The sequence below is a fragment of the Gracilinanus agilis genome, chromosome 4 (assembly GCF_016433145.1).
Source record: "Gracilinanus agilis isolate LMUSP501 chromosome 4, AgileGrace, whole genome shotgun sequence".
In the NCBI taxonomy this organism is placed as follows: domain Eukaryota; kingdom Metazoa; phylum Chordata; class Mammalia; order Didelphimorphia; family Didelphidae; genus Gracilinanus; species Gracilinanus agilis.
Genome location: NC_058133.1, coordinates 222,066,126 through 222,086,034, shown reverse-complemented (window position 1 = coordinate 222,086,034; position 19,909 = coordinate 222,066,126). Strand labels below are relative to the sequence as shown.

At 33.1% G+C, this 19,909-nt stretch overlaps 1 protein-coding gene across 3 annotated transcripts in view; it reads right to left on the bottom strand.

Moving 5' to 3' along the window:
- PRKCA (protein kinase C alpha) overlaps positions 1-19,909 on the bottom strand; it is a 553,531-nt gene that overhangs the window by 528,093 nt on the left and 5,529 nt on the right. For all 3 annotated transcript variants that reach the window (XM_044674183.1, XM_044674181.1, XM_044674182.1), the window contains exon 2: positions 17,954-17,985. In XM_044674183.1, coding sequence (XP_044530118.1) covers positions 17,954-17,985 — 32 coding nt within the window. The remainder of the gene's footprint in view (positions 1-17,953; positions 17,986-19,909) is intronic.

Sequence of the window (19,909 nt, the reverse complement as noted above, 5' to 3'; positions counted from 1 at the left end):
CAGGGAGTAGATCTTAATTCCACTTTGCTTCAATGCCTGATATTTTGATGGATGAGCTGCAGGTTCAGTTTAATGGCTAAACATTTTCCCTCTAGGATATTAACAAACTGTATTAGATTGGCAAACTTAAAGGAAAAAAAAACTCTTCCACTCCCTAACATAAAACTTGGTAAGATCTAATGTAATCTCTTCATTTTTATAGCTGGCAAAACTAAGTTCCCTCTGGGGCTCAGAAGAAATGATTTGCCCAAGGTCACACCTGGGTATTGGAAAAGCCAAGATCTGGTCTTACTGATAAGATCTCAGATCTCAGGCTTAGAAGGGCCCTCAGAAGCGGGCCCTCAGAAGAACTATAAGTACTTCATTTTGTATTCAAAGTAAAGAATATAAAATTGTGTTTCCATATCCTAACACTAGGCTTTCAGCAATTGTATTTAATATTTTTCTGCATGTTACACTAGGAGCAGATGTTGGGGTGCTTTGTTGTACAATTAGGCAAAGGTGGGGGTGGATAATGCCAAGGTCAGTCCTTGACCTCAAAATGAATTTGCTCTAAAATCTAAATAAAGCAGCAATCCCTCACATTTAATCCAAATATAATTAAGTGATGAATTTATGGGAGGAAATAATTTTTACAGAGAAAAGCTAATGAAAAGACAAAGACAAATACTAAAATATCATTTTAAAGTGATTCAAAGTGGCTTAATATCATGTAGAGATAAATATTTTAAAAGGTTTAACTATAAAGAATTTAGGGGGCAGCTAGGTGGCTAAGTGGATAGTCAAAGCTAAAAATGGGAGTACCTGGGTTCAAATTTGGCCTCAGACACTTCCTATCTATGTGATCATGAACAAATCACTTAACCCTGATTGCCTAGCCCTTACCACTCCTGTCTTGGAACTGATACTTAATATCAATTTTAAGACAAAAGTTAAGGGGTTTTTTTTTAAAGAATTTATTTTTTCCCACAAAAATTACAAGTGCAACTCACTTAGGGCAAACCCGATGTGTAGAAAGTTGAATTTATCAAAAAGAAAATTACAAATATTTATTGGTTTTCTTAAATGTTCACAACAGGTCCATTTTACATATCAAGGTCTCCTTATAAATTCATAATAACTTGATTCTCATAAATTCAGTTCAGTCACAATTTTTCAGGAAGAAATCTATGTCATAAAGTAAGGTTTTCATATTTTCTAAGTATAGATGTGGAGGTAGTATTTTTCTTGTTTTCATGAAGACATCATTCACCATGAGTAGCCAAGTACAAAATTGCTGGACAAGCCTTCAATCTTCTAGGAAATCAATGTGCCTGATTATTTTTCTTCAGTGAGCAATCTGCTTGGATTCATTCCCTTGGATCTAGCTCAAAGGTCACAACCTGAACTGAAAATGAGGAAAAATTGTAAAATATGTTATTCAGAGTGACCCAACCTTTCTAACCTCAAGTAGAAAGGCCTGATTTGGGGGGGGAATGGCATTAGCAATTACACTTCAACCAAAAACCAGAATAGAAACTAAATGAACTTGATGATAGGGCATTTTTAAAAGATTTTACCTAAAGACTTCTTATATAAACCAAAAATATATACTCAATGGGTAATCTTTTTTGCAAATCTAGAAACAGGACAGAAGCATCATTTTGCCTCTGAAGGAAATTCATAGTGTTCGTCCAATTCCATTCTATTCAACAAGTATTTATTAAAATATATTATGTGCAGAAGACTATGCTAGAAATTAAGAATATAATTATAGAGATATATTATCAACTTGAGCATAAATTCCACAGTGAAGGATAGAACTAAGTTCCCTAATATGATAACAGAGAAAAATCTATTTTAACAGATTAGAATATAGCACTTTAAAAACAAGTTATGATTTTTAAACTTTGATTCCCGGTGTGAAAATCATCTATCACTTATAATACTATAGAATGACTTGGGACACTGAGAGTTTAAGTGACTTGCTCATGACATGCTCTATTGTATTAAAGGTAGGAGGACTAGAATACATGTCTTGCTTATGCCAAGTCCAGCTTTCTATTCAAGATACCACAGTCTCTCATAATTCTAATATCTATTTGTAAATGTTCTTTACTATTTTTGCTCATACAAATTCTGATAATATGAACAAATTTCATAAGCTTATATCCTCCTAGTTATTTCAATATTTCCCTTATTATAAGTCCTTGGCCTTCTAAACAACAAGAGCGAATGCTATAATTATGATTCTCAGGCTTCATTATATTCAAGAGAGTCTTGGCAAAGTATCAAAGAAGCACATTCCAATAAGAGGGAAAGTAATTCATTTCTTATGTGTTGATGAGTAAAACAAAAGCAATTTGATTTTATCATTTAAATGATAAAAAGTGTAACACTACAACCCAATGTATTTTTTAATTACTGGGAAATTGACATTCAATGACAATCAAATTTAAGCAAATTATATTGGGAAAGGACATTTTGTTGTGAGTTTTTTCCTTGAAAGCTAAATTTTAAATAGCATGGTCATTCTATACCAATCTTTGGTTTCTGAGTCAAGATATTCTAATTTTAATCTTATCAAAATAAAAGAAGTTGAAGTGTTATACAAACAAAGTAACTAAAATGTCCAGAAATTTTTACCCAGGATTTCATAACTAGACTTATACTCTCAGGAGGTTATTGATAAGAAGGGAGTCCCTAGATAGTGCAAAATGTTTGCAATAGCACTTTTTTATGATAGCAAAGAATTGGAAACAAAGTAGATGCCCTTCAGTTGAGGAATGGCTAAACAAATTATGCACGTGAATATAAAGGAATATTACTGTACTATAAGAAATTATGGAATGTGATGAATACAAAGAAGCATCGAATTACTTGAAATGATATAGAATGAAGAAAATAATATGCATAATGACTGCCAATGTAAACATTTTTTAAAATGAGATGAAATCAAAAATGAACATCGTAAAATTAAGGTTGGAGGTCCATAAGTATTACACATTGTACATTTTTCAGAATTTTCCAATATACTGATAAGTTATACTGATTTTTCCCCTTTTCCTTTTACTTTTTGTTGGCTTTTTAAAAAATACCATGTTACATGGAATGACTCTCAGGGGGACAGAGATGGAATACTAAGGGAAGCTACAGTAATATAAAACAAAATGCATCAGTAAAAACTTGTTTTTTAAAAGATTGAAGTATGCTCGGAGCTATGGAGAAAACAAATCTGAAATGATAAGGGAATAAGTTTTTTTAGAATTCAACTCAACCTCCATTAAAAGCAAAGAGTATGACTTACATCTCATGAAAGAGAACTTCAACAAACCTCCTTTTTGGCTTTTCAAAAGGCAATTGAACATTTACCTTTCCTTAAGGATTAATTTGTAAGAGAAAAAAGGAACAAAATAGACCCAGAGAGGCAGCTATTCATTATAAAGTAGATATCAGCCTGCAACATAACCAAACATAAAGATACAATTTAACTCTGAGAGAACAAGGTAAGAGGTAGACAGTAATAGCAGAATCTAGTTACCAACTGATGTTAGAGGACAATGCACGCACCATACATGAATGTTGGGGGATGGGGTGTTGTCTGTCTCAGTAAGAGAGAGGCTCTATCTATGCCTGAATTGATCCATAACATAATTAAACTGATACTAAGATAGAGGTGATTTCATCAAAATGAGTACCCCCTGCATTAGTGCAGATTAAGACTAATCCAAAACTTATCTTGTGATTTTTTAAAAACCTTATTTTCTGTCCTATTATCTTATCTTGTAAGTCTTAACATTTTCTCCTAAAAATCCCCCATGGTATGTGGAAGCCAGTAGGCTTTCTATGATTATACTTCACTCATGCTATAAGACTAGACCATTGCAGATTATGCGCAATTTCTGGCTGTTAGTATGTTATAGTTTATTCCCTACATTCACTTCTCTTTTGTCCTACGATCACCTGAAACATTAGTTCTTCCAAGATGGGTATTTCATGAGTCACAACCATACAGCATAACTAAGAAAATGGATATTAAAAAGGACCTCTTTTTAGAGAAGATTTGATCATTCCAAAACAGTACATAGCATTCCCAATTGCAATCCATTTTGCCCTACTTTTCCTATTCAGCTTGGGACCTGATGTCTGTATGGAACTTGTGTTTACTGAGAAAGCAGCAATATGAATAGTCCACTCAACTTCGTATGCTAGTGTAGAGGCTCTAGATAATATGTAATCTTCACCTACTTGCCTTTTGCCTTGGTGGGATCCTGGATCCAAGTTTCTGACCATCAATAAGAATAACAGCCAAAGAATTTTATACATGCATTATTTCACTCATGGCAGAATTTGAGATTTATTAGTGGAATTTTATTTTATTAAATTCCAGTTTATAACTAAAAATGTTACCCAACACCCATGATTTTCAAGACTTGTCTAATCTAGGAAGAATCACAACCAAAAAGCTTGTTATATGTTCAGAAAACACTTTAAAGACCTATATTCTTCACCTTCATATACTAATTTCTACTTTGTGTAAACAGGAGGAACTCTGGAAGACTGTTGATAAGTAAAAATAAAAATTTAGAGATGCATGAAGTAACCAAAAAGGAAGAGAATGAATTAAAAAATATAATGATCACAGTCAGACAAGATTTAAAGACTGAGATTTCCTCCTGAAACTAATTTTATACAATACATTTAATCAAAGCTTCAATTGAATTGAAGTTTTTGAAACTTTACTTTTGTTTATATGTTCAAGGCAATATATATAGTCCCTCTTATGATTTAAGTGAGGGAGAAGAGGAAAGCATGATTATAGCAATTATAGCTAATTAACTTCTAAAATTAAAAGGTACTAACACTTAGATTTGGGTATTAAAGCAAAAGACAAAACTTTTTTCCCCCAGAGGTAATTTTTTAGAACTTGAAAATTTATAATGAAATTTATACAAAAGAATGAGTTAAAAAGATGCTACTTTGAAATTAATAATGATGGTCACTTCAGCCTACCAGAATTTTAACACAATAAACACTGAAAATTATCCAAACCATGAGGTATTAATTTTAAAGCTGAACAATTAATAAGTAGAATAAAAAACAATATAGAAATGAAGTCAAAATATTGCTGCCAATATATAACAAACCAGAATTAATATAATAGTAAATACATTATTAATAAACAAATTAAATACAATGAATATACTATTTAGTAAATGTTATTGGGGTGCTTAAGTAACATCAGGAAAAAAATAACAGATTGTCACATTGCCATACATGGCAAAAGACATAGGGGTCAAATGAAATAAATATAAAGGATTTTCTTTATTTGCTAAAATAAACAAGTATAAGGGTGTGTTCCTTTTAAACCTCAATAAATTGACAGTCATAAGGGGCAAAAACAGAGAAAATAAGATTTAAGAGTAGGCCCCTTTTTACCTGTGATAGAAGCATTCCATCCCGCACAGAGGACAGAGAGGCTTTAAGTAACTTGTGCAAGTGAAAAAGTCAAAAGAAATCAAAAGTGGTCTCCTAGGCCTTAGTTAGTTACTACAGTATCTTTTCCTTTGCCACTCCTGTACACAGGATGGGTAATGTACGAAATTGTTTCTATAAATTAGGTGAAGAAACACATAAATTAAGGAGGAAAAACCCAATTATAAACCAAGAAGCTCAGAACCATATTCCAGTGCTCCCTATCATCTACACTATCAAATATAATATCCTGTTTGGCATTCAAAGTCCTTCCTATACTGGCTTCCCCTTCCCTTTTCAGTCTCCTATCACTCCCCAAATACTCTGAAATATAAGGGCACCAACCTCTTAACTACTATTCCTTGAACATGACACTCCAACTCCCAATTAACTTAGATGTCCTCAAGGCATAGAATGCCCTCCTTCATTTCTATCTCTTGACAAGCCTAGCTTCTTTCAACTTCTGTCTAAAATCCCCCTTTCTACCGGAAGCTTTTCTAATCTCACTTAATTCCACTGACTTCTCACTGATGATCTGTTTATAATCTATTTTACATGTAGCTTTAAAAAAATACATACTGGGGGCAGCTGGGTAGCTCAGTAGATTGAGAGTAAGGCCTAGAGACTAGGTTCAAATCTGGCCTCAGACACTTCCCAGCTGTGTGATCCTGGGCAAGTCACTTGACCCCCAATGCCCTCCCTTACCACTCTTCCACCTAGGAGCCAATACACGGAAGTTAAGGATTTAAAAAAAAATACATACTGTAGTTCATTGATATCTCCCCACACCTAGACTGAGCTCTGCAAAAACAAAGTCTGTCTTTTTTCTTCCCTTTTATCTCCAGTGCTTAATACAGTGCCTGGCACATAGTAGATGCTTAATAAAGGTTTACTGTCTGACAAGAGTGGAAGGTGATAAACTTTAGACCTGAGGTTTCGATGGAGCAAAATCAGAGACTTGCAAATCCCAGGTTTCTGCCCTTTCTAAAAGGGCAAAGTATACCATATCTGATAAAGCACAATAGAACCCAACCCAAGCATTCAAAGACAAAAATCATAAGACAGATGTGTTAAAAATGAAAAACAAGTTTTAAAAGATAGAGATGAGGTATGTACAGCTGCTCATCAAAGAGCAAGTCCAAGTAGTCCACCAATCAACCCATCCAGCAGAGATGGCATATTTTGTGAGGAGTCAGGCAAGCAGACAAGCAACTTGTCTGGCCCATCCTGACAACAGCTTGATTAATCTAGAACTGTGTCCTCTGAGGAGTAAGCCCAGACTATGAGTGGAGCTACCTATCATCAGTGACCCAGCAAACTGAGTGAGGACTCTATAGAGAAGGAGAACATCACTATGTACTGCCTTGGCCACATTGGTGGTAGTGTGGGGAAATATATACAATTATGACTCAGTAGCATAATCCTTTAATCCTTCTCTTCACCCTGCATTTGTCTCTGAGTATTTGTTGGATAGTATAGTTTGGTGAGGAGCATTTGTAACTACAATTTGTACTAAGCTGTTTGAGTAAAAGTCTTTGTGAAAAGCTCATTGAGTCTACAGGTCTTTCAGGGGAAAGAGAGCAATTAGGGTCTATGAACTGCAGTATTAGAAGTATTGCCCCTATTAAGGTAATAAAAACATAAAAAAAAGTTTTAAACTAACATGACTTGAAATATGGGGAAATATACTTATCCATAACTAGTGGCCCTGTAAATCTATCCAGTCTTTCTGGAGAAAACAGCAATATGTAGTAAAAGTAATAAAACTTTATATATCTTGATACAGTAATTCCACTTCTGGTATTATATTCCAAGGAAGTAACTCAAAAGAAAAAAACATATTTTACATTAAAATGTTTTAAGCAGCACTATTTATAATTTTAAAAAGTAGAAACAATTCAAGTGTTATAAGATAAAGATTGGCTTAACAAACTATAGAATATTAAAGACCAATTCTATACAACTCCCAAAATTACAAAAGCCTGGTAATCATGCCTAGAAATGTTTAGATGAAATAATGTTAACCGAAAAGACCAGAACAAAATAGTTTATACATACTGATTTTGGCTCAATCAATTAATGAATCAATCAACAAACATTTATTAAGTGTTCATTATGAATCAGGAACTATGTTAAGAATAGTGTCAGTCTTAAAAGATTTGCATTCTCATAGAGGAAATAATATTTACATAGATAGGTATAATTTCAGATAAGATATATACAAAGCATATAACCTTAGAAGGAAAAGCACTAGCAGAGGAAACCAGGGTAGACCTCCAGAAGTAAGAGGTGTTAGACCTGAGCCTTGAAGGAAGCCAGGGATCTTAAGAAATAAAGCTGTGGAAGTAAAGTATCCCTGGCATGTGGAACAGTTAATTCAAAGGGAATGAGACAAAATAAACAAGGAGTGTCTGGTTCAAGGAATAGTGAGTAGGCCCTAGACCACAAAGTGTAAAGGAAATAAAGTATAAGAAGGCTAAAAAGACAGAAAGGAGCCAGGTTATAAAAAGCTTTAAAAAAAAAAAGAGTACTTTCTATTATATTCTAGAAGCAACAGAGAGCCATTGGAGATTTATTGAATAGAACTCAGAATGAAGCATTTGGAAAAGATTTGAGAAAAGGAGACTAAGTAGAAAGCAGAAAGAGGTGAAAAGGATTGGAACTTGGGTGGGGTCTGGGTAAATTTAGAAAAACAGTCTTATCAAGAGAAATGATATGAAGATCCAACAACTTTTAAAGCTCATTGTATCTCTTAGTTTACTTTTCCTAGACTTTGTTATTTTGTCTTTTTTGTTTGTTTGTTTTTCTTCATCTTTATTTACTATCATTACAATTCAATTCAACAAATATTTATTAGGTACCCAGGTGTAGGTCCAACAAGACCTAATCCCTGCCTGGAAAGAAGCATTTAGTTAGGACTTCTTAAAGAGACAGCATTAAAATAAAGCTACCATTAGACCACTCACCAAATGGAATTGGTTGTCTTTAAGTGATCAAAAGGAAATAGAACTGGGGGTAAACAAACTAATGAAGAAAAAAACAACTCCTGGACATGAAGGAGTTAAAGATTCTATCATACTCTTAAAAATAAGTAGTACCAGTACTATGTAAATTATTCTCAAAAATTAGAGGAAAGCACTCTGACTTTTTTTTATGAGACAAATATAGTCCTAATATTAGGCCGGAGAAGACAGAAGTATAAAAGGGGAAAACTATAGACCAATGCTATTAACTAACAAATATCAATTTAAAATTTTTTTAGTAAAATTTTGTTAAAGACTCTTAAAGTTCATCCAAGAAATCATTCCCTATGAACAAGTCAGATACATACAGGGATGCAAAAATGGTTCAGTTTTAGAAGAACAATCAACATAATTAGTCATATAAAAACAATAACATTCAAAAGTACAAGATTATTTCAATAGATGAGAAAAATATCTTTGACAATGTACATTAAATGTTTATGCTAAAAAAAAAATCCCAGCAATCACAAAGAGGAAATGTTTTTAATATTGTGATAGGACCAGTGGATCTGACTTCTCTGAGATAGCTTCCTCCTTTATATAAAACCAGATTGCACTCAGCTTCCTTGATGCAGTCTACAGGTATTTAAAATTCCAGCAACATGTAGCTGGTATCTCAGACTTAGTGAGCTCTTGAGATCAGGTGAGTCATCACATTCAGATGGGTAATTTTAGATTCTTAAATCAAGATGAATGCCACTATATCTTTGTTGCAGATCCTTGCTATGTTAGGGCAAAGTAAACCTCCTCCTTTGTTAAATGTTCAGTGACTTTTGAGTGCCCCTTTCACTCCAATATAGAACCTGAACTAAGCATGCCAGCTTTACAGCTACACAACAAACATCATAAAATGTATCTACCTAAATCAAAAGTAAGCATCAGAAACAATTTTCTTTCTTGATAAATAAGTCAAGCAAAGATTGCCCCCTTCGATAGCCATGAAAGAAAAGGAAATAAAAGGCATTGAGATAGACAAAAGAAAAGATAAAAGTATCCCCATTTGCTAATGTCACGATAATTTACTTTAAAAATTATGGGAAATAAGCAAAGACAATAATTGAAACAGTAGTTTCAGTAAAGTTGTAGGCTAGAAAATATATCTACAAAACTCAAGGGTGTGCGTATAACTAAACAAAATCCAGGAGTAATAATAGGAAGGGAAATTCTCTTTAAAATAACTCTATTTGGAGATCAATCTGCCAAAGAACACAAAATATTTGCATAGATCAAGTTCTAAAATGCACTTTAGAGAAATAAAGAATAAATTAAATATCTGTAGAAATACTCCAGGTTCATGATGGAACAGTCAATAGAACAAAAATAAAACTACAAAATGTAATTACGACTGTAATGCTACTGATGAAACTATCAAAGAAAACTTTACAGAATTCAATGAAATAATAAAATTAATTTGGAAATATAAAAGGCCCAAACTATTAAGAGACATAATGAAAAGAGATTAGGGCAAAAGAGGAGTAGCACTTTCAGACTTCAAAATCTTAAAGCAGTAGTCATCAAAACAATCTGGTATTGGTTGAAAAATAGAATCATATATTATTCAAACAGGAAGAAAATCAGAAATTATGGGACTCAATAACCCAGTATTTAATAAACAAAAAAAACCTGATTACTTAGAAAAATCTCTTAGTCATTAGTTATCTACTTTGTGTCAGGCGCTTTTCTAAGTGCTAAGAATATAAAGAAAATCAAAAGATAGCCTTTGTTCTCCAGTAGCTCACAGTCTAATACAGTAGTAAACAACATGCAAATTATTACGTACAAAGAAGCTAAAAACAGGATAAATGGTAAATAATCAACAGAGGAAAGGTAGAATTAAGAGGAAGGAGATCAGAGAAAATTTCCTATAGAAGGTAAGACTATATCTGAAATTGAATTTTAAACTTGAAGGAGACCATGGAAGCCAGAGGTGGAAATAGGAAGGGAGAACATCTCATGCATGGAGAGCTTTCAGTGAAAATGCTAGAAATCAAGAGATGAGTAAATCGTGTTTGAAGACTAATAAGGAATAGCAGTATCCCAGGATCTCAGACTATGTGGTGAGGGGTATAAGGTATAATATGTAAGAAGACTCAAAAAGGGAGGGGAGGAAGAATTCCTTATTTGAGAAAAAAAGCTTCTGGGAAAACTAGAAAGCAGTATGGAAGAAGTTAAGCTTGGACCAGCACCTTACAATATATTCTACAACAAAATCTAAATTGATATGTAGCATAATATTAAACATTATACATTTTTTAAAATCCATAGAGAAGCAAGTCATATACCATTTCCTGCTATGGATAGATGCAATCAAGAGATGGAATCAATTACAAAAGATACAATGGATAACTGATTTCATGAAACTGAAAAGGCACTACACAAACAAAATCAATACATCTATGATAAGAGAAGCCTTCAAATGTTAAAAAAAATGTTTATCATCAAATTCTTTGATAAAGGTTTGGTTTACAAGATTCACAGACAATTTATTTAAGTTACCAAAATCCATTCTCCAAGAGATATGTGGTCCAAAGATATGAACAGTTCTCAAAAAAGTACAAAATATGTTTGCAAATAACCATGATAAAGAATATTCCAAATCATTAATAATAAGAGAAATACAATTGAAAATAACCTTGAGGTTTTACCTCATACTTAAATTGGCAAGATGATAAAATATGGGAATAGTCAATGATGTAGGGGTTGTAAGAAGATAACCACACAATTTGCACACTATCATAATATTTCCCCTCAATGTTGTTGGGATGGTGAATTAGTACAAACACTGTGATAAGCAATTTGGAATTATGCAATAAATTGGCTAAAATATTTCTGCTATTTGAACTAGACATAACATTCCTAGATACACAAACACACACACACACACACACACACACACACACACACACACACACACACACACACCCTTCAGACCTATGGATATATTTTATAGCCTACAACTTTACCAAAACTAGTTTCAATTATTATCTTTGTTTATTTCCCATTACTTTCTAAATAAATCATCATTCCATCAGCAAATAGGGATAGAGTTATCTCTTCTTTGCCTGTTTCAATATTCCTGCTCTTTGAATGAGAGGTTACATTCCAAGGTGATTGAAAAGAAGAAAGTCCTCATATACACCAAAATATTCACAGCATCACTTCTTGTAGTAGCAAAAAATTAGAAACAAAGTAGACATCCATAGATAGTGACAATTATGATATGTGAAGGTAATATCACTGTGCTATAAAAAATAATGAACATAACATATACAGAAAAGTAAAGAATAATGTATATTAGAGAAAAAAATAAGCAAGGCCAAGAGAACAATATACACAATAACTGAAACAATATAAAATGAAAAAAATCACCACAAAGTACATATTGCAAAAATCCAACAAAAAAGAATGGCATCAAAGAAGAGAAATGAGAAGAAGCTCTCCATTCTACACCCTTACAGAGGTAGGAGGTCCACCGGTATAGTACAGTGCAACATGTTACACATATTTTAAGACAATTTTGATGTATTGATTAGGTTTTTCAACTTTTTTCTTTAAAAATAGTATTGGTATAAGGGATGGCTCTCTGGGAAGAGGAGGGAAGGATACTGTGAGAAACTTTGGCAATATAAAAAATATATCAATGAAAAATTTGTTAAAGAAAATTATCATATGTTGTCACAGTTTGCTAAGGTCTAAGCTAAACCATCCCAGAAAGATATATACCTATTTTAAAAGATTTTCACAGAAGTCGGTTAGTTTCACATGCCCTCTTAGATAATTACCATATTATGCCTTATCTCTTTCCATTATTGAGGACTGCAAGACCCTTTCCCCCTTCCCTTCTATGTGACTGAAATTATTCTATTCTCTTAGATTATTACACTGGAAATTTTATTGAGTGAAATAAATTCCCACATCCCTTCCAATTACTCTATTTTTCATGTTTCTCAACTCTATGAAAAACCCTTTCTGTTATAAATTGAGCATCTTCTTACAATTCTTATAGACCCAATATGAAACATGACTTTACTCACAGTAGCTTATGGAAAGATCTACTGGCTTTTAAGCGAAAATATACACTAACAGGAAGAGAGGAAAGTAATAGATTCTTTTATGTTAGAACTGTTAACCACAGAACCTCACTTTAAAATATAGGTTAAATAACAATACCACCTAAATCCTTAGTAGTGAAATGATTCAAGACTTAAGCACAGAAGAAAAAAAGAGACTTAAGAACAGAACATAACAGCAATCTCTAAAGTCAGTGAATTTGGCAGTTTTTGACCATTCATGCTTTGATCATTTAAAGACAATCAACTCCTATTGGTGAATGGTCAAGAGGCAGAATTTTATTTTAATGCCATCTCTTTAAGAAGTTTTGTCAAATGGACCTTGGCAAAATAGGTCCTAAACTAGAGTCTAGTCTGGTGCCCTGTGATGGGCAAACTACACCCGAGGGTCAGATGTGGCCCCCTGAAATGTTCTATCCAGCAACGCTACATTATTCTTAATGTGATGAATACAATGAGTAGGATACAATACAATGAAACTTCGAAAGAGTTGCCTTAGAAACAGATTGACAGATGACCATTTCCTTTCCTTTGGCCCCCTCTTTAAAAAGTTTGCCCATCACTGGACTAGGCAATGAAAATTCTTTCAAGCAAGGAGGCTTTTTCTTGTTTGTCCTGCACGTAGGTACCTGAAATATCTTTATTGAAATGAATTGTTATGATACTAAATAAAGATGAGGAAAAACAAACAAAAAATGAAATAATGTCCAGATAAAATAAATTACTAGATAATAGTGAACTTTGAAAGTTACAATTCTGCACATTCAATAACTAGGCTACATTTTCAGGGTCTGTTTCTATCTTGTGTAACTAGAGAAAGCTTTTGGTCTTTCTAACCCTTAAGAGGAGAAAGTGGAGTTGGCACATTCCCTTTTCCAATCCCCAGAGTAAGTGGATCATATTGTTTCAACTACGCTAGCCCAAGAGGAAATGAGAAACTAGCCCAGTCATTTTGAGCATTACATTATAACATACTGTACTCTGTTGGGACAACTGCTCTTGAAATACTTCAGAACCAATATACCAGCAAAGAGATGGAATTCTTATATTTCAGATACAACAGCATCATAATACCCCTAAACAAGTCACCTATCCTCACAATAGCTCTTTTCCTTCCCCTGAAAAGTGGGACATTTACCAGTATGCTCCACTAGCATCCCAGGGATGTTTGAAGAATTAAGTAATATTAATAAATTAAAAAAATCCTACTGAGATCTCTGAATGGTACTAAAATTAGAATGTAACAAAATAAGGTATATTAAGGGGGTGATTTTAGATCCAATGAAGTACATATTTCACCTTTGGAAAGTACTTCAAGAAAAATATTTCATGACACCAGTGTCTAAAACACACTGACTGCCTGCTCACTGAGTTGACTGCTCTTGGTTTCTCTTTTTTCACAGAATAAGCATCTCACTACAGGATCCTCCTGTGTGAGCTGCACAGGGGAGATCGACTTTCAGTGTTACTGTGCTACAATATAAATAAGAACACTAGGTAAGTTCCATTAGGTCAAAGTGTTATGACACCAATGGGAATAATTTCTTAAATAGAACTAGAGAAAAATTTCCAGCTTCTACTTTTGTGTCATTTAAAGAAGAGGAAAAAGGAAAGAATATTTCAGGCTTCTGAAAGATAATTCTTCCCCCTCACTTCATAGTTTTACTCTTAAAAGATGCCATAAATTATGAAGTCAGTTTTATGGATTAAAATTCTATTCTTTCTTCAATCACTATTCTCTTAGAACTTTGCTTTTATTGGGTAATAATAATTTCAATTTTATGGTTTAACTTCCTTATTTTATGAACAAGGATATAGCGATTTACTAGATCAGTTCTACAAGTCTCTTTTTTGAAAATGGTTACTTTATATAAGTGTATCATTGCTTTGTTATATTGTATACATAAATATGTAATCATAACCTGGAAAAGAAGGTTGTTTAAGGAAGTCCACATAAGGAAGCTTCTTCCAATAATTCATATCCACCTCTATTCATATAAGGCATAAGCTCTTTGATGATAGGGACTATTTGTAATTCTATCCCTCCTTGTCTCCAACTCCTGGTTTCCTTCAAGCCACATTTGAAATCCCACATTCCTTAAGAAAACTTTCCTGATTTTCCTTACTACTACTGTCTTCTTAAAGATTATTTCCTATTTATCTTGCATACATCTTGTTGGCACATAGTTTGAATGCTGTCACCTTCTGGACTGTAAACTCCCAGAGAGTAAGGACTATATTTATCTTCCTTTCTAACCCCAGGGCTTAGCACAGTGCCTTATACAAAAGCTTAATGAGTGCTTGATGATTGGCTGATTGATTATTCTGCAGTTTATAATCCAAGAAAGTTGCTGAGATCTCTGGAAGATTATGGCTTCTCCAAGGCCATACAAATAATATACGTGCATCAGAAGATTGATGTGAATCAAGTTTTCCTAAACACAAGGCTTACTCTCATACAATATAAATTATATAATAATATGAGAGACAGTGTAGCATAATAGAGAGACAGACAGTCAACCTGAGAGTCGAGAAGACTTGGATTCAAATCCCTAGGCTATGCAAGTCACACTTAACCTGTGTCCCTAGGCAACCATCTAAGACGAGGTAGAAAGATATTTTCTATAACGTGGAGGAAAATGTCATACCCATGAATTTCCAACATTACTGTTATCATAGGTCATATGGGGTGGGGAGAGTGGGGAGGACAGAAAGCAATGAGGGAGAGAAAGGAGATGGGATGACTAATAATTATATATCAAAAACAGATGTGCCTCACTTTACATGCTACTGAGGTTATGCCAAAGAATCTTGATCAAATCAAAGCATAGTTTAAATGCAGGAGAGAACTTCATAATTTAAAAAGATGGTATGGTATTCCTTTAGTAAATGAAAGAATATTTTTGTAAAGCAGGTAATTTCTTCCAAATGTAACTGTTTTGTCAATCAAGATTTTCATGTATCAGGTTTACCATGAGTTACACTGACACATAAAATAATCTCCTAATACAGTCATTACAATCTCATTATAATAGTTTTATAAAGCAATCTTTTAATGAGGCTCTTTTCTACTTCCCAGATTAAACACTCTTAAAGGGGGATTCGAGATTTTAGAGAGGATTCAGGGGCTACCGACTGAATTCCTCTAAATAGGAAATCATTTTTCAAGCAAGATTATGGTAGCTATGCTCAATTTTTCTTAGATCTGAAAAGCACAGAAGAATCCAATAGTCCATAATCTACTCAACTAATTGCTTCCTTAACAATGTACCTTAGAGAACCCACCAAATCCCAGATCCTCACCATCGACACGTTATTATATTTCATTGAATCAGATGCAGTAGACTTAGACTAACTTCAGCACATTGGATCCCTTAAATAATACTATGGGAAAAAGCCATACCTTTGCTATTAAAGTCAAATTCCTTGACTTAGGGAAATCATTACCTCTTGATTAGCATAATATTTAATTGTTATTCTTCCCTAGCTTAAAAAAATTATTTAGATGTATACTGTTAATTCTCCACAGAAGCCTCACAAAGAATCTTATTGTAAGAGAATGCAGACATTATGGAATGATCATACAAGGGAATACTGAAATCTAGACCATGATTATAAATATGAGAAGTAAGGAAGAGATAAGAAGTGAGCCTCACTTTATCATAGAGTCTTGGAAATAAAACTAATTATGAAAATAGTATTATAAAAATTAAATTTAAAAAGGAAATATAGAATTTCATTTGGTTATAGCTGTTTTAAACAATTTACTTAATGAAGCAAATAATATGAACACTGTATTCAGGTAAAGATTTTTCTTTTTAATTGTTATTTAAAAACATTTTAATATAAAAAAGAATAAAAAATGGAATTGTTTTTTTCTAGACATTTTATTACATTCATAAAAAATTCTCTCTACCAATGTCAATCACCAGCTATTCTAGAACTTAATAGTTTTACAAAATTTCCTAAAGCCCTTCAAGGCTAGGGTCACCTAACCAGTATGTTAGAGACAGGATATGAACCCAGGTCTTTTTGACTTTGAAGTCAACTCTCTATCCACTATGCTATAAATACTTCTCATAAAATAAGACTCTGTCTATGAAACTGTGAGCTTCTACTACACTTGGTTTGTTTATTTAAGTATACATAAAATTTAACAAGGTAATAACAAAAGTCCACTCTCTGTGTCCTTTTCTGAATACTCAAAATCATTTAACACATAGCTACTAAGGAAAACTGATAACCTGAATGGAAAAATGTGGTTTCTAGTTTAGTAAATTGCCATAAACTATTTGTTAAAGGGGCTAAATGGGGGTATTAACATAGGTAAAGGCAGTTAGTTGAGTAGTGGATGAAGCATTTGACTTGGAGGCCGGAAGATCTGTGTTCAAATTCTGCCTCAGACACTTACTAATTATATGACCTTGGACAAGTCAAATAAATCTCTTGGCCTAAGTTACCTCATTTTTAAAATAGGGATGGAAGCACCTGCTTTATAGGGTTTTTGTAAGGATCAAACGAGATAACATATGAATAATGCCTGGCAAACCTTAAAGCTCTCTGTAAAGGTTCATTATTTTTATCAGTATTATTAGGCATAAAAAATGATGCTCCAGGAGATATAGAAACTTTGAAAAATTAGAAATTTTGCATGCTACCCTATTCAAAAGAATCTGTTTCTTCTTGACACTGAAGGGATATTATATTGTTTGATGGTTATTTAAAGAAAATAAAGGAAGTGCATCATAATATTTCAGGTTCCAGCTGCTATCATATCAGTTCCATTATGTCATTAAATATAAATTTGGTTCTGGATAGGTATCAGAGGCCTACATTCATGATAAACTTTTTTTAATCCATTTTAATACTGAATGCACTAGTAAATGTGCAAACAATTTTTAAATTGATTTTTTAAAGTTTGACATAGGAACTCTGGGTCATCTAAAATGAATTGTAATCAGTACAACTCAGTGCATAGGTAAAACAGATAATGATGAAAAACAAAGAATGAAAGAAGAGCCATATGAATATAAAGTAGATCCATTTTCCTAAACACCCACACACAGACAGTAGTTTCTGACAAGAACATTCCCAGAAAAAAATGTAGAAAGTTTTTCGAGTTGGGTTTGGGTTTTTTTTTTTTTTTTTGATGATTAGGAGTTATTTCTTTTTGTAACTTCTTTTTTAAAAAAGACATAAATACACATCCTTCAGATTTCATGACATTTAACCAATTAGACAACCATATACTTTTCCTAGAAGGAAAAAGTTGGATCGATATACTTTGCATGGCAGGTGTACTCATTTCATGCCCTAGATTTCATCATTTCTATTAGATTTTAAAACAAAATCCAACAGGATTTTATCATATCTATCATATCTAGCCAAGAAAGCCACATCACTTACCTTGGCACTGGAAACCTTGTTTCCCAAACCCCCTGAAAAAAAAAAAAAGAAAAAATCTTTTAAGAAATTTTGTGTTGGATAATAACATTCCAAGGAAAATGAGGGGCAGGCTATTCTTACTTATTTGAAGGTTATACAATAAAACCCTCTGATCTTGTAACAAAAACACACTTCAGAATAGTGAATGTTCAGATTACCACCCATAAATTCAACTTTGGAAAACACTTCCACAAACTACCCTGGACATTTGCCATATAAATATTTTACAGTGTCATGGTTTTCAGCTTTGTATACCTATATTGTTGATTAAAAACTGTACTATTTGTTTCAAAAGTATACCCACCAGAACAGAAAGTAATTGTATTCTTTTATCAATAAAGACCAAGTAGCCTTTATTTCCCTCTCCACATAGCTTAACTAGCTTATTAAACTGCTAAGGGTGTATTTTAGATATTCTTACTTCCCAATGTCTAGAATTTGTAAAAGCAGCAACAAAACTTTCTTTAAAATTAATTTTGGCTTTAAATGTCTGATTTTTATAAATAAATCATTGTATCTTTTATTTACTGATTTTTTTTACTTAAAGTCAACTTTATGTATAAACTTGTTTTTTTAGGAATGATTTAATATTATCTGTGTTCAAATTATAATGATTTCAGGATAAAAGCACTTTAAAATAGATGTTAAATTGCAGAGCATTTCTCCCAAAATATTAAATTAATTAAAAACCAGTTCAGAAGTGCAGATTAGTGTAGAGTTCTTTTAATATGATACATGAAATATAAATATTTAGTTTCACTGCTTCAAAACTCAAATGAAAAATTTGGTAAATGCAAAAACTATAAATGAACTGATAACCAGACTACACAACAAAAGGCAGCAAAAAAGTAGGAACTGAAGCAATTATCCAGACACATGAGGCCAAAAAGAAAAAAGTTTTGCCAGAAACATCTGGATAATTCATGTAAAAATAGAGGTAGACCAATTGTTTGAATTGTCTAGATAATTTATTGTCCATTTCACATTGCCTGTCAGCCCAGAGGAATTTTGTTTCTTTAGTCTCTGATATTTTGAAGATCTAAACTAAATGATATATACTGAAATAGTCATTCAATTTAGCAGCTTCCTCAATAACTAAGCAGCAAATAGAATTCTATTTTTAAAATACATAACTATAAAAATTAAGCATTAAGAGGCTAATTTAAAGAAAAATACCTATTTAATGGGAATAGAAAGCATTCCCTTAAAATATTTGCTTTTTCCCTTTCCCCTGATGCTGCCTTGATGCTCCAACTTATTTCATATATTCATATCTATATCTATCCATTCCACTGAGTATAACTTCATTCATACTATGATTTTTCATCTGATTTCTTTCTTTAAAAGGGGAAGAAGGAGCTATTTGTAGAAGGATGACAGCTCCAACCCACCAATTTGCTCCGATTGTCTAATACTGACAGATATACACTGATTTACTATATTTTCAGCTCTTGGGGATAATAAGATACCTATTGGGAAACAGCTGGCTGGAGTTGGGATGTAGGTGTAATGTGGGCCTTTTAGGGTTTAGGATCTAAGGAACTACATTTAGCAAGTTCTTTCAGGCTACCTTATGACTACGAGGCAGAAAAAAATGTATAAAGTAACATTTTGGAGGGGTGGGGGAAACTACTTTCTCCCACCTAGCAATCTTTAAATAACTATTGGGTGCCTTTATTCCCAACAACATTTTTCTTAAATAAGGAACCTGTTGTTATCTACAGACCTGCAAGACTAATCTTGTGTTGACAGGGTCTATTTTAAATGTCTCCTGCCCTTTGCCTGCTCTGTTTTAATGCACCTCCTCCCCCACCACATACTTGCAACAGTTTGCTGCTGCTTCTCTCTCTCTCTCTCTCTCTCTCTCTCTCTCTCTCTCTCTCTCTCTCTCTCTCTCTCTCTCTCTCTCTCTCTCTC